This window comes from Neodiprion virginianus, chromosome 2 (assembly GCF_021901495.1).
Source record: "Neodiprion virginianus isolate iyNeoVirg1 chromosome 2, iyNeoVirg1.1, whole genome shotgun sequence".
In the NCBI taxonomy this organism is placed as follows: Eukaryota; Metazoa; Arthropoda; class Insecta; order Hymenoptera; family Diprionidae; genus Neodiprion; species Neodiprion virginianus.
In genome coordinates, this window is record NC_060878.1 from 22,835,151 (window position 1) to 22,849,107 (window position 13,957).

General features: G+C 37.7%; 1 protein-coding gene across 5 annotated transcripts in view; it reads right to left on the reverse strand.

Moving 5' to 3' along the window:
- LOC124299058 (aminopeptidase N) overlaps positions 1-13,957 on the reverse strand; it is a 45,535-nt gene that overhangs the window by 4,066 nt on the left and 27,512 nt on the right. For 4 of the 5 annotated variants that reach the window (XM_046751929.1, XM_046751930.1, XM_046751931.1 and 1 more), the window contains exons 2-14: positions 10,312-10,678; positions 8,705-9,018; positions 7,917-8,075; positions 6,888-7,187; positions 4,582-4,765; positions 4,008-4,164; positions 3,843-3,924; positions 3,251-3,434; positions 2,664-2,868; positions 2,022-2,299; positions 1,730-1,929; positions 1,318-1,629; positions 1,149-1,230 (exon numbers count right to left, since the gene is read on the reverse strand). In XM_046751929.1, coding sequence (XP_046607885.1) covers positions 1,149-1,230; positions 1,318-1,629; positions 1,730-1,929; positions 2,022-2,299; positions 2,664-2,868; positions 3,251-3,434; positions 3,843-3,924; positions 4,008-4,164; positions 4,582-4,765; positions 6,888-7,187; positions 7,917-8,075; positions 8,705-9,018; positions 10,312-10,665 — 2,811 coding nt within the window. In that variant the 5' untranslated portion in view covers positions 10,666-10,678. Of the gene's footprint in view, positions 1-1,148; positions 1,231-1,317; positions 1,630-1,729; positions 1,930-2,021; positions 2,300-2,663; positions 2,869-3,250; positions 3,435-3,842; positions 3,925-4,007; positions 4,165-4,581; positions 4,766-6,887; positions 7,188-7,916; positions 8,076-8,704; positions 9,019-10,311; positions 10,679-13,284; positions 13,397-13,957 lie in introns of those variants that run through there. The other variant, XM_046751926.1, reaches the window with a different exon arrangement.

Sequence of the window (13,957 nt, forward strand, 5' to 3'; positions counted from 1 at the left end):
TATTTTCTCCAATCCCTCTGAAACAGTTTTTATCGTTAAATCTTTAGTTTTACAGTATTGTACCGATAATGATTATGATTAAAAATTGGAATTAAAAGGGCCCTCAAAAAATAAAAAATCTATTACAGTAACTTTCTAGGACATCGCCTTCTCAATAAAGTGAATCATTTTAAAGTCAACTCAAATTAATTGCCTTGACCTTGAATCATTTTGAAACGAAGTATCGACATCGGAGCCTTTGTTGGTAATTTAAGCATTTTCGAATTTTCAAGGGAATAAGGTTTCAATAAGTGATTTTCAAATATAAAGAAATTTCTAAGTTAGAGCTCACGAATATCTGAACTTGATGAATACTTAAATCTTGTCATAAAATTAATAATAGTATCTGTTTTTGACTCATCTTCTTAAAGATAGACTCCACTAAAATTTGTTTAAAAAATTACCATAACATAGATTTTCTTACTAAAAAGAGACCAAATTTCACATCTCCAAATAGCAAGAGGGCGGCTTAGATTTATCACTTTTAGTTATGTTGATAATTTTAGTGATAAAATCTATTTTTTTTGGCAATTTTACCGAGTTTCAGTGGAATTTCTATATTAATCAAATGGTAAAAACATCGACAGAAAATAATTAAAAAAAAAATTAGAATTTAAGGAGAATTCGAGGGATGAATAACCACGAAAACGTCAAACATCTTATTGATAATCCGTAATATCGCTCATTACATAGTTTGTAGGGTCCGCGGTTTTACCCTCGTGAGGTTAACATAGAGAATAATATGCTACTTTTATCCCGCTTTTCATATCGATGAAGTGGCCATTACAGTTAAGTTGGGAATAAATATCTGTGTTATATTATTTTTTTTTTTGTCATTTCCCATTCATTTGATGGAAAAAATGCAAACTAATAACCACTGTTCAAGTTAATAAAGGGGTCAAGGTTAGAGCGGGGATAAAAATTATATATGCAACAACGGGAATAAAGCCGATTATTCTCTTGGGTGATTACCGCCCTCTCTTCGACTATATTCCCTTCTTGCATAATGTACTATTTTTGCAACACATGAGTTTCTATATCACTGATTCAACGAAAATACAATACGCGTTTTGCATGGATTTGTAAAACAGCTAGGAAAATATACTCACTGCTTTCAGTTCATATGCTGTGTTCATGTTCTTCGTCGTTGACTTGATGATATTGTTGATCGTCAGAAGTGAAGTTCCGAAACTATGAATTGATAAGAATACCATTTTAAAGTTGTACAGTCCTTTATACGCGACATTACCTACTGTAATTATGCGAAATTCCACTTACTATGTCTTTATGCGCTTCCATTGGTTTCTTAAGTAGTTGAAGGCCAACGGTTGACCAATAACGTTGTTGGCAACGGAGCCAAACACTCTACCGGCATCCTGTTTTCTGATACCAGAATTCTCCGTCACAGCCCAATTCAAATACCTGCTCAGGATCCAGGTTTCCCTGGTACATCCAAGGGCGTGAAGCAGCAGATCTTTTTCGGATCCAACGTTTGTTTTCTGATAGCGTTCCCAAGCGAAATCCCATTCGGCTTGGCCTCCAACTCGAATGGCAGTGCAGTAAACGACGCTTTTCAAATTAGGCGATATGCTGCACAATTTTATACAGATTTTTCAGATGTTAGCATCATTATTCAATAAAACGCCTAAAAGTAATGATCGTCGATATACGAAAGTTAGCTAATACTCACGGGTTATTATTGTCTGGATTTGGCGTAATCTGCCAATTGTGGAACTGCGTTACCGCGTTTTGTACACAGTCCTTGTGTCCCAAGCTGCAAGCCCAACTCAGGACGTCAATTCGAGTGAAAACGGTCAGTTGTGGATCTCCATGAATATCTTTGAAGCCGGTCTGCTTGTAGATATTATCTAGCAGCTTGAGTGCGAAGATCTGAAAATATTGACTGTATCAATGACAGCAGCCTGCCCGCGATTGCAAAGCAGACATAGAGGTCCATTGGCAAACAGTCCTATAAACTTTACCCTAAATCTGTCATATCCTTCAGTCTTGACAAGCATTCTATCCAGATAACCCATAGCGGTGAAAGCAGCTTTCCATGGAAGGTATTCAGTTTCGTGCGCGAGGTAGGACGTTACGTCCAAAGCTGTCGCATAGTCGAGTCTACCAGCTCGTGCCAGGTTCAGAGCATCGTCTAGTAATTGTGCTCGGTTGATGGTAGAGATACTTTTGAAAGAGGCTTTGTTCAACTCTTGGATGATCAGGCGCCAATTTTGCTCATCGTAATTAACTCGGTAATATCCTGAAAAGTTTAAACAACAAATTGTTATATTCCGCCCGTCGATTTGTCAGCTATTTCAGTATAATTCTCATCCGGTAATGCGGGTGCACCCTTTGTTTCTACCGAATACATTAAGTGTCAACATCGAAAACCTATTACAGGGGGGCTCATGACTGTATTTGTTTCTGACTTGGTAATTTTTTCGTATTCCACGTAACTAATACGTCTGAAGTACGCGTAATGACAGTACACTTATAAGACGGATCAAGCTAAGAAATGCCCAATACTTTAGACGTAACTAGGCTGAACAGCTCAAGTCCCAAGTGGTAACGTTAGATGGAACAGCAACGTGATATGCAATCTGTTAACTTTACGAATTAATTACCAGTTTCTTGGACATTGAAAATCACCCATTCGTTGGCTGCTGTGTTCAAGTTTGACAGAGTAATTGTTGGTTCAGCCTGCATCCAGCGCGATGGTGTTGTTTCATTAAAGTTGAGCACGTTCTGTGAGGTGTAAGTAATAGGTATCCACCATAAAGGTTTGTCATCTGAGCCTTCTGTTGTACTAGTTTGAAGTAAAAATCGTTCCTGAAAATGGCAATTGGAAACACTGATCACTCTTCAAGTTTATATTCTGTTATCGTTATAACGTGCATAGTTCATGGTACAATCTTGTTATTCGTGGTTAAACAAGGCAGCATAAAAAAATTGTTTATTCCAACATCGGAATTCTGTCTTACTCCCTGAATACAACTCGTAAAAAATCGTATTGAATGAAATGGTGGATGCATTTAGGTAAATCGATCTACAAGTGGCGGTTTTTACACATTACTTCAGTCATCGTTACAGCGATGGGTAATATAATTAGGACTTATGTTGTCGAGTATAGTTTGAAAGGCCCACTTAAAGAGATCCTCGTGGTATGCAGGCGTTAAATGGAACTCTAACAACTCCTTTATCTCGCCATTACCTGCGTTAATGTTGCACTTCCCCTATTGTAATCTCGATTAACTGTGACTACTGGGAAGCCAGTTTGAAGTGTCCACGTGTCCATAATTTCATTGATTGTTATACTTTTATCCAATACTCCATCTTTGTGCGCTTGTTTCGTAAGTGCGTCCCAGAGATCGTTTTGTTCGGCGCTTTGGTAAGCTCTTGAAAATACCGTGCAACGAACTTATATTAATAATGCATGTATGAAGAAGGTTGAACAAAGAGTAGTAGCAGGTATATTACATACAAACATAATCTCTATACTAATATTGTAAATATCACCGGATGGCTTTCGTCTCTCGCAATTGAATTGCACTCTTTCGAGTATGTACCTCGCGATAGGAACCGAGTGCTATTTGACAACATCCAAATACAAAATGATAATCTGGTGCTTAATGTATTACTTCATATTACGTGTATTATATGTCATCAACTATGTTTTTCGATATATGATTCTTGTATGTTGCTTCTCCGTATCTCACACAGTAAAGCGCGCGCAGCGGCGAGATCGAGCCCTTATACTAAAGATAATTCTCGATGTTTATCGTATACGTACAATATTGACTCACCTTTCTCTCAAATAATTACTCAGTCCTCTTTTGAAAACATTAGTAGTGATGAAATGATCCATCATGCGAATTATCGAAGCACCTGAAAGACAGAAAAATTATCAATGTTTGTACATGAAAAAAGTATACGTCTGTCGCTGTATGGAGTCACTGTAACCAACTTACCTTTTCCGTATGAAATTCTGTCAAATATTTCGCTGATCTCATCCGGGTGGCCAACCTCGACAGATATTGGATGCGATGATGCCAGGGCGTCCAATGCGAACACGTTCTGCAGCTCGTGAACCACGAACTGTTCCAGGACTTTCCAGGATGGCTCAACCTTAACGTTGAATATTTGCATACTCGAATTGTGATAATAATTGTTTAAAGGGGTACCACACGCGCTCAAATCGCGTTGTTAATGCCAAAAGGGCTTATACTTAATTTACACCCTTTTGGCTTTAAAGAGCTATCTAAAGCCAAAAAGGTGCATATTCTTTTTTTCATTGCCAATCGTCCTATAGACTTATTTTTAAGCTGAATATTGAAAATAAAATTTTAAAGCCAAAATGGCGTATATATATTTTTTTTTAAATATTAGCTTGAAAATAAGTCTACGCAACGATTGGCGATGAAAAAAAAATTATACGTACATTTGGCATCAACGCCGCGAAATAATATCCGAGAAATTTACTTTGAGAGATAAAGCAGTAAAATTATGTAAAGTAAGCATAAGTATATGTAGATTTATACTTACGGCGTTCATGCCGATGTATTCGACGTAGCTTGCGAAACCTTCGTTTAACCAAAGATCCGTCCACCAACTCGGCGTTACCAAATTGCCGAACCATTGGTGGGCAAGTTCGTGCGCCACGACTGTTGCCACGCGTTGCTTATTACTGTTTGTGGATACGCCTTCTTGGTACAGCATTGCGGTCTCTCTTTAAATTTATTGACATTTGATATTTATATATATATAATATACCAATTAAGAGTGTGCGGGTACTGAAATTCTCTGGGTCGGGGGGGAATGGATTACTTTCGGGTCAGGGGGGAATGGATTACTTTCGGGTCAGGTTCCCGAAAATTTCGATTACTCAAAGATTTCGGTATTGCAAAAAAACCCAACCCAATGCAAACCCGACCCGAACCCGAGTTCGAGGACCCGTGCTTTCGGGTACCCGCACACCCCTAATACCTATATATGTATTAGGGTGTAGCAGAAAAAAGATATCTGCGATTTTCCACTGTGGCATCCCCTCAAAAGTTTGTTTACGTAGAATGAAACATAGTGTGAAAAGATGAGCGTTCTACGTTACGCAGAAGGTCGCACTCGTTTGATTTTTCACCTTTTTTTTAACAAATTTTTTTTATTGCTTAAATCTATCACAATACCAATTTACGTCACCAAGAACACCCACACTTGTAATATTCAGTCTCCAGTTGATATTTTAGGAGCGTATCTGACGACTTTTTCATTATTCATTCAATTTCATGAAATAATTATAATTTATTATGAAGCTTTAATTCAGGAAAATAAGATTCCTGTTCGATATATTGTCATATTATGGATCATGATCTTTGGGTTGAATATAAATTACAGGGAAGAAATAATAATTGAAGTGCTACATGTTTCTTCATATATTCCAAAATATTTTAAAAGGTGAAAAATCAAAAAACCGCGTTCTTCCACGTAACGTAGAACGCTCATCTTTAGACAGAATCTTTCTTTTAACCCAAGCAAACTTTTTATGGAGTGCTACGGTGGAAGATCCCAATTTTTTTTTTTCCTCAATCACTCTTATTGCATAGATAGATGTGTTTACATGAATGAGGTTGAAGTTAGTAGCGTTAACATAACGAAACATCCGGAAGTAAAATTATTATTTTGATTATGATTTACTGAATTTCAGACATTCCTGCAATTGTTAAATGACGATTTTTCGAAACATTAATCATTACAATAACGTTACTATCTTCAACCTCATTTATATGAAAACCTGAGGTGATGAAACTTCGTGATTAAGATTTTCATTATACTCTCCATGATGTTTTGTTAAACCGAAAAATGATGACACTCTAAGTTTGAGACTTCGGATAAACTTTTTTCTTGACTTAGAAATGTTGACTATGTAGAAGCAAATCGAACGAAAGAGTTTATTCATTACAGTTTACTCACAAGGAATGAAGCTGAAGCTAGCAGCCAGAGTTAGCAGCTAAACGTGTTCAATTTTTTTGGAATTAGAACAATGCAATCAGTTTTATCCTCATAATTCTATAAAAGTATTGGAGATTCAAGATACTTCACAAAATTTTCATTTTCTGACTTCACTATGTGATTCGAATGAACATTTGAACATTTGGCTGCTAATTCTGCCTGCTAGCTTCAATCTCGTTCACGAGGAAAGTATCCGAGCTGTACCCGACCGATTTTATTTAGTCTGTGATATGTTGTAGTCCATCAAAGAACATTAGACATTTATTTTTACGCGCTGATTCAGCCGTCTCAGTGGTAAAAACCCTCTTCGATAAACCCAATCAAAATGAATATCATTCGCTATCAACAGATAACATAATAATAATAATTACTGCCGGCACCCGCCATACCCGATAGGGTATGAACCCAGAAGCCTTTTTGGCTTATCCAGGGCAAGAGAGGAGATGGATCAGTAAGCATCATTATGCGACCGCGTTTTTTACCTTACGGGTTGCATTTCTCACATCTAGGGGACAAACCTTAGAAATAGTTGTACTCTCTCACACGGCCAAATTAGTGTGTAAAAAAAAAACACGAAGATTAAATTTTTCTTTGTTACTGGGGTTACGATTGCAAACTGAACATGAGATTCCAAATGATGAAATAAATTATGGATGTCAAGTTATTTTTAAACATTTCTTAATACCAGAGCGACTTATCGGAATAGTAATAGTAATTTTTGTCCAAGGATAATACAAAATTGCATGCAAGATTTCGGGTAGTAGAAAACTGGGACAATGAAAAATCTTTTCCAGTCTGTTGGAAGTTTTCAGCCGAGCAGTAGTACCTATACAATTTTTGCTTACCTGTACGTAATAAGTCCCCAGTTTTCCATCGCACCGGCCGAGAAATCGGGTAAAGCCACCATGTCCATTTTCGGCAGTGGGAAATCAATTGCGAAGTAATTTTCGAAGTATTTTAATATTTGCGGCGCGATTTTCAGACTGTAATTGGCCTGATCAAGGGCCTCGCTACGAACCCAAACGCCGACCTTGCCATCATCCGATCTTTGGGTCGCGAAATCTGACACAACAAATGCCACTAGATACGTGGACATGGGCACAGATCGTTGATACCGATCCCATTCATACGAGGGTAAGCCGACTCTGTAGAATAATTGAAAAAAGGCTTGTCTTATATTGGATTCGGCTATGATTATCAGCATTTGTGATAGAATCAGTTGACGGGCCGTAGGTTTCTTTATTCAAAGTTGTCATTCAATTTTCACCGAGAACGTCACATAATCTGGGATTTACGAAAGTACGGTGACTAGTAGAACCTTAATATCTGGCGGAGAATTGCCAGTTGCCAGTTACGAATATCAAAATATCTTCGTACGATTTTTAAAAATTCTTATTGGAAAATGCTAATAATCATGAATACGAAAACAAGTTCAAGTTTAGACATATGACTCGGTCTAATTTATAAAAAAATTTTATATAACGCGAGCATGTTAGCAAGCCTGCGAACGCGCATGCGCGGAGTACTGAAAAGACGACTTTCAAGTTCTAGGGGTTAAAAGTGGTCTTTCATGTACTGCGCGCATGCGCAGTCGCGAACAAATCTGATAATACGCGACCCTAACCTCAACTTCGTGGTTTGTGAAAAAACGCGTAACATATTCTTTTTACGCAAAGAACCATGTGCAAGAAGGAGGCAACGGTCTTTTCGCCTGACGTATTTGCAATGTTCATCTTTGGCTCACCTATGACTCCTATGAGTTTGCCTCCATGTCACACAATATACTGTAATAGTTCAGAACTGTTTCTCCTGACCATTTCATGCTGTGTAGTTTGATATTTACATACTCCAATATTCGTATGTCGATTACTCACATTGGCGTAGTGTCAACGGTACCATTCATATTGGAGATAGAAGTCATGTTCTTCGGACGAGCAATGTGAATTTCAAACTCTGCCTTTAGCGCGGGCTCATCGAAGCAAGGGAATGCACGTCGAGCATCCGTAGGCTGGAACTGTGTAGTGGCGATCCACCTAAAGTTTTCCAATAATTAAATTTTATTCACCATTTGTGTAGCTACTGCAGTATTAAAAAAAATCGTAGCATTCAGCAATCGGGGTTCGCACAATGAAGACACTAAAAAAAAAAAAAAATTTCCTGTATCGACAAAATATGTCAGTCAAATATGGCGACAGAAATGTTTTGTCGATTCAAATAAATGTGTATTCACTCAAGAACTGCAATTATTGCTCTGTCCCTTTTTTTTTGTTGAATCCAATAATATGCCATTGGATTTTTTCGCCACATTAGATTGCCGTATTTAGTAAATTGAACAAATCCTTCTCGAGAAGGTAACAGGTTTTCACCTCATTTCGATTCGCGTAAAACCACTTTGCAGAAAAATATATTGCACGTAACTTTATTCGAGACTGGCGTATTCTACACGACGTTCTTCTATACGAGAAGTACTACATGACCTTAACCACAATATTTTGGGAAAAGTATAAAATCTATTTCAACAGAGGTATGTATTTGTCGAACGGCTAAATGCATTCGTACTTCAATTTCAAATAGAGAAAAGAAAATGCGTGGTCAAATGTACTTGAGATAAGAAATTCATGTGAAAATGAAACGTTTTCAAATATTATCCAGGCACGCTCACCTGGTTTGATTTCCAACGGTGTAGGAACTCCGATAGAATCCTTGGAGATAGTCGTTGAGGTACCCGACATACTTGATATACACTGTGTATTGTTTGCCAGCTTTCAGCATGCCTGCTGTGTGTATGACGTGGAATTGCCTCAGCGTGTCGTTAGTTTGCTTGTCAATTCCAACGTCCTCCATTCTATTTCGTATCGTTCCATTATTGTCGGGTGGGTGCATCTGCACCGTCGTTGCTGCCTCGTCGATCTTCATGTCAACGGCGTGAAGTGTGATATTCTTCGTGTCCTCGGTCACGTTGACAACGATTTTCACCTACGGTTCGTTAAAGCGCTAAATGAATTATCCATGGCCGTGAACTTGGGACGAGTTACTAGCTGACGCAGTGAATCAAAATTACCAATTTTCGGGGGACGGGGTTGAAATATCGAATTTAAAAAGTTTCGAAAGTCCAGATTCCGAATTTTTTGGTGGCGAAATTTATAGTAAAGAAACCAAACGCTGACGCAACATCAAAGTTCGGAATGGTCTGAAACCCGTCGCTTAAAGTTCCCAAAGTGCAAATTTCCAAAAGGCAAAATGGCGAAACGGCAACTTTGACAAGTCAAAGTTCCGAAAGGGTGGAAGTAAGAAAATTAAAAAATTTGAAACACCAAAATTCTGAGCGATAGAAGATTTTCAGTTCTCTGAATTTCTAGCTCTGTGAAATTTCAACGCTTCAATCTTTCTTTTTTTTTTTGGATTTTCGATATTTTTACGTTCGGAATCCTGGTCATTTTGATTATAGATTTTGATACCCACTCATTGATTAAACTCGAAGCTGCATGAGTATATTTTATTTTTCCGAATTTTGCTTCATCGGAACTTTGCTCTATCGTGACTTGTATTTTCGGAATCTTTGAGCCGTCGGGGGTTTCCGATCATTCGAAACTTTATTAGTTCGTATTTTATTTACTCCAAGTTTCACCGCCAAATAATTCGAAATCTGGAACCTTCAGAACTTTTTAAATTCGGAATTTCAACCAACTCATATTCGGAATTTCGAAAGATTGTTGTGTCCGAAGAGTCAGAAGTCGAATTAATCTAATTTTCGAATTTTTCTAGGGCAAATCGTCTCGAAAGGACCAGTACGATTACTTGCAAAAATCCAATATAGTCAAAAATCGATTTATTTCTCAATCGAGTTTTATTTCCCCACCGATGGCTCAATTCATCCTTCTAATACCTCATATCCTTCGATGATCCATATCTCATCGTCAACAACACTCATGCGAGTAGTTATGATCAGTTGCCTTGATTTTCGAAAAAAAAAACATTGCAGGAATTTGAAATTAACTCGATCGGAAATTTTCTCCAATTCCTCACATTCATTCGACGAGCAATGGTTTATCGAAATACACTCGAACGAGAGTGTCATTTTACGCACTAATAACGGTGCGTAAAATCGAATTTTATGCACAGTGTTGCTAAAAACACTAGTGAAAAAATACTTTACCATTTCCCAACGCACGCGTCATTCATTGAAAAATGGCGTGTTTTGTTCATTTTCAGCAGACGGCCAAAATCGCCTATTCTACGTTTTAGTTGTGAAAACGATTGCTTTCTCACCTCTCCATTGAAGGTGAAATTTCCCTCCCAAATGAAGGGAGTTAGTTCCAATCGGTAGAAAACTGGGACGACGGATCTCGGCAGCCTGACGTCGAGTTTCGTCGACACAGAATTTGCTCCCAGGAATCCTCTGCCAGCGAAGAGTCCAGAGTCGCTTGCGTCGTGTTGCCGCCCTAAAGCGCCATCCGCACACGGTGCAAAATGGTAGACCAAGAGGGCCGTGATTACGAGGGACAGGAGGAATAACGTCCCAAGCAAGAAGGCGCCGCAACGGGAAATCGTGCAGCCGCGTTTACGTCCGAATGTCGTCGTGTGGGCATCCATCATTGCCAGTACCTCGCGAGACTGTGTCATATCATGCGCCTACCTGTCATTTGACAAGGAAGAAGTTTCATTCGTATATTATACAACAATACAAATTAAGGTTATGCAGTACTCGTACGTTTACCGACCTAGCAAACTCAACCTTTTTCATCCTATATTAAATAAACAAGCCAAGAAACGTTTGGCTATGCGCCCAGCTGATCGTGAGAGCATTTTTCATTTACGAAATTATCGTGATTTCTACTTCTCGTCTAGCGAGCTTAATATTGAATGAAAACAGTCTCACGATGGCTCATATTGCTTCTAATTTTTTCTGGAATTGCGCAGTGTCTCAGCTATCCACTTTGTGACTTCTGAAACGCGGTAAATATGGTAATAGTAACTTGTGTGGAAAAACCACACATTTGTTGGACGATCCTCGGGATATGAGTAACTTTCCTGAATTCTACTAGAAATTTGAATCCTGTTCGCTCGTTTGTTTACTTAATATAGGAAGAAAAAGGGTGAGTGCTCGGTCGGTAAGGCTAGGTTGATTTTTTTTCGCTATTTGGGAATTTGATTAAAATACAATACGGTTAATTTCACATTCTAGAATGTTCAATCCAATGGCTTGAATTTTTTTGAGACATTGTGTTTCCTTGTGGCCAGCGTGTTACAGCCAGAACGTGTGACCATAAAGGGTTACTGCTCGTTTTTATGCCAAGAAATTTTTGAAATTGGTTTTCAATAAAATTAATAACGTGCTATTAGAAATTTTCTCAATTTTGAGGTATTATACTGTAGTTCTAAACATGCTGCGCATTTTTGGTGTATGTTTTTGAAGTGTGCATTTCAACACGAACAATTTCAGTTTCCAAATTAATAGGATTCAATCTGGCGTTCAGAAGTTATATATAATTGGAAATATTCTTTGCAGTAAAAATTGATGAAATGCAAAACTTTGTACCTCAGAAACTGTACGAGATAGAAATTTAAAACAATATGTAGTTTAATGTTTGTCTGTTGATGGAATAAAAAATTAGTCGAAATCAAAAAGTGACGTTTGTCTAGTTGATATGGACTTCCGCACGTATAATATGTATACTGCTGTTTTTATTTGTTTATTTGAGATCGATTTATCGTCCTGATAAAACTTCTTAATGCAATATATGTGTTACTCGTTGTTGATCAACCTCAATAACCTACGTAGTTACAATTTTTCAACTTTGACAATGAGACAAAGTGAGATTCATAATATCCTTATTGCGTTCCATTTCATATCACATGAGGTGTGGAGTCATGTGATGTTAAAATATATACTAATTAATCTTTACGTTCTAATCACTTTTTTACGATCCACCATTTCAAATCTATTTGTCCGATTGACTTGAAAAAAAATTTCTGATATTCTCAAACATTCTAAAATCAATACCTGTAGTTTAAATACCTTGCGAGAAATATTAAAAGATCGACAGAAATTCCCGAAAAAATACAGATACAAAAAAAAAGGAAATTGTGTCAAAAAAAAAAATTGTGTTTTCTTAATTCTTCATATTTTTGGCTAGAAATTTAGCTAGGTATTCTCAAATAGTAAAACTTGAGGACAGGATCTGTCAGAGACCCTACTGTAGGTACTCCGAAGGTTAAGATCGACAAAACCTCAGCTGCGCAGAAATATATCGGCTGCTTCGATGACAAAGTGTAATTGTTAGCAACTAGTTGGTCAGGACAAATTTTCTTTTCTTGTGATTCAAACGAATATTGTTGCCAACGATTCCGATAGACCCAATACATAGTTAGCTACAGAGAAGGTTCAAATTATTCGGAGGCAAAATTTCATCCATGCGAATAAATGAAATGAAATCCAAAACTAAGATACCCGCGACTTGATATTTGTTGCTGCATTCATTTATTATCAAAGTGGACCGAGTGTATTGGCCGAGAGGTTGCATTCGCAATCAGTATTATTATTAAAGAATATTTACATTGATATAGTTTTCATACCAGCCGCTTGTTCTCAACTTGGAATTTTTTCCAAATCTAATATTTGCAATTTTATGCGAATCGAGGGCTACATACACCGACATTTTAATATTTCACCGAAAAATAATGAAACGATTGTTATTTGACTGAGATCAATATTTGTTGAAGCAAGGTATACCATGACCGAAGTATCTTTGCACAGGTGAGATCGAGTGGAAGAAAGTAAAGACCTGGAAGAAATTCTGAGCCCCTCCACAAACACGCAGGCATATGGAAAATTGGCAAGTTATTGTCACTTTCATTACAAGGATTCGAAAGTGACACGAAAATTCATCACGCGTCTCAACACTCGCTCTAGGATTTGTTGTAGCAATTATTGGTATTTAAACAATTTATGACCTGTAACTTCTGGCGCTTGCTTAATTCGTACCGTATAATTTATAAAATCGATTCTAACCTGAGCCGATTATTAACGATGCGCAAAAATCATTATACAAGGCGTGGCCTTTTGGAAAGTTCGCAAGGAAAAGTACTACTACAATATACGTATATTACCAGATAAGCCGTAGGCGCCTCGGCGTTCTAGAGAGATTTAAACCGTTTATTATTCACAGAGTAAACCGTCTGCTTAATCAGCATTCAACTCTTCGCCTAGATATTAGTAAAATTCTGAACAACATTAAGCACCTTTCACCCGTTGCGCGTGCCCTGCAGCGTCCGAAGAATAACTATTAGCGATACTCGGAATCACTAAAACACAGCCAACGCGGTTTCACTGCAGTACTTAGACCGGGAGTTTCTTGACCTTGTGCTCGCGATGCGAGTAAACAAACGTGTCCTGTTCTCTGGCTTGGGCATAAGGTACACGTGCCATCTGTGCAGGAGATTAAAGGTGACCCTCAATTATCATAGTCACGTGAGAGAAACAGAATACTATTCAATATAGGATTGACGCTCAAGCATTCGCCGTGATCCATTCGCAATTCTCTTCTCATCCCAGGCGTATATTGTGTCGATACAATGAGGGTTTATCGGGCACGGAATGGATGGACATCAACGACTGAATCGAACAGGTCTTACCAACTAGTTTGCCAACGCGATAGAAAAGAGAAATCTAAGCATCGACGCACTGCGCTTCGAAATTCTTAATTTCTCTCTTGCCTTCTGTTTTCAATCTGGGTAACTGTTAAATGTTCGATGCGAAAATTTGCACATAACACTGGCAACAAAAAATCACTTTCTGTATGTAACATAAAAAGTTTTAACTGATTATGTTGGGAACAAGGTTTAGTATGATAGAATTGATATTAGAATATTTAGATGCGAATGATTTTATTGTAATATGATTCTTTTAATCTTT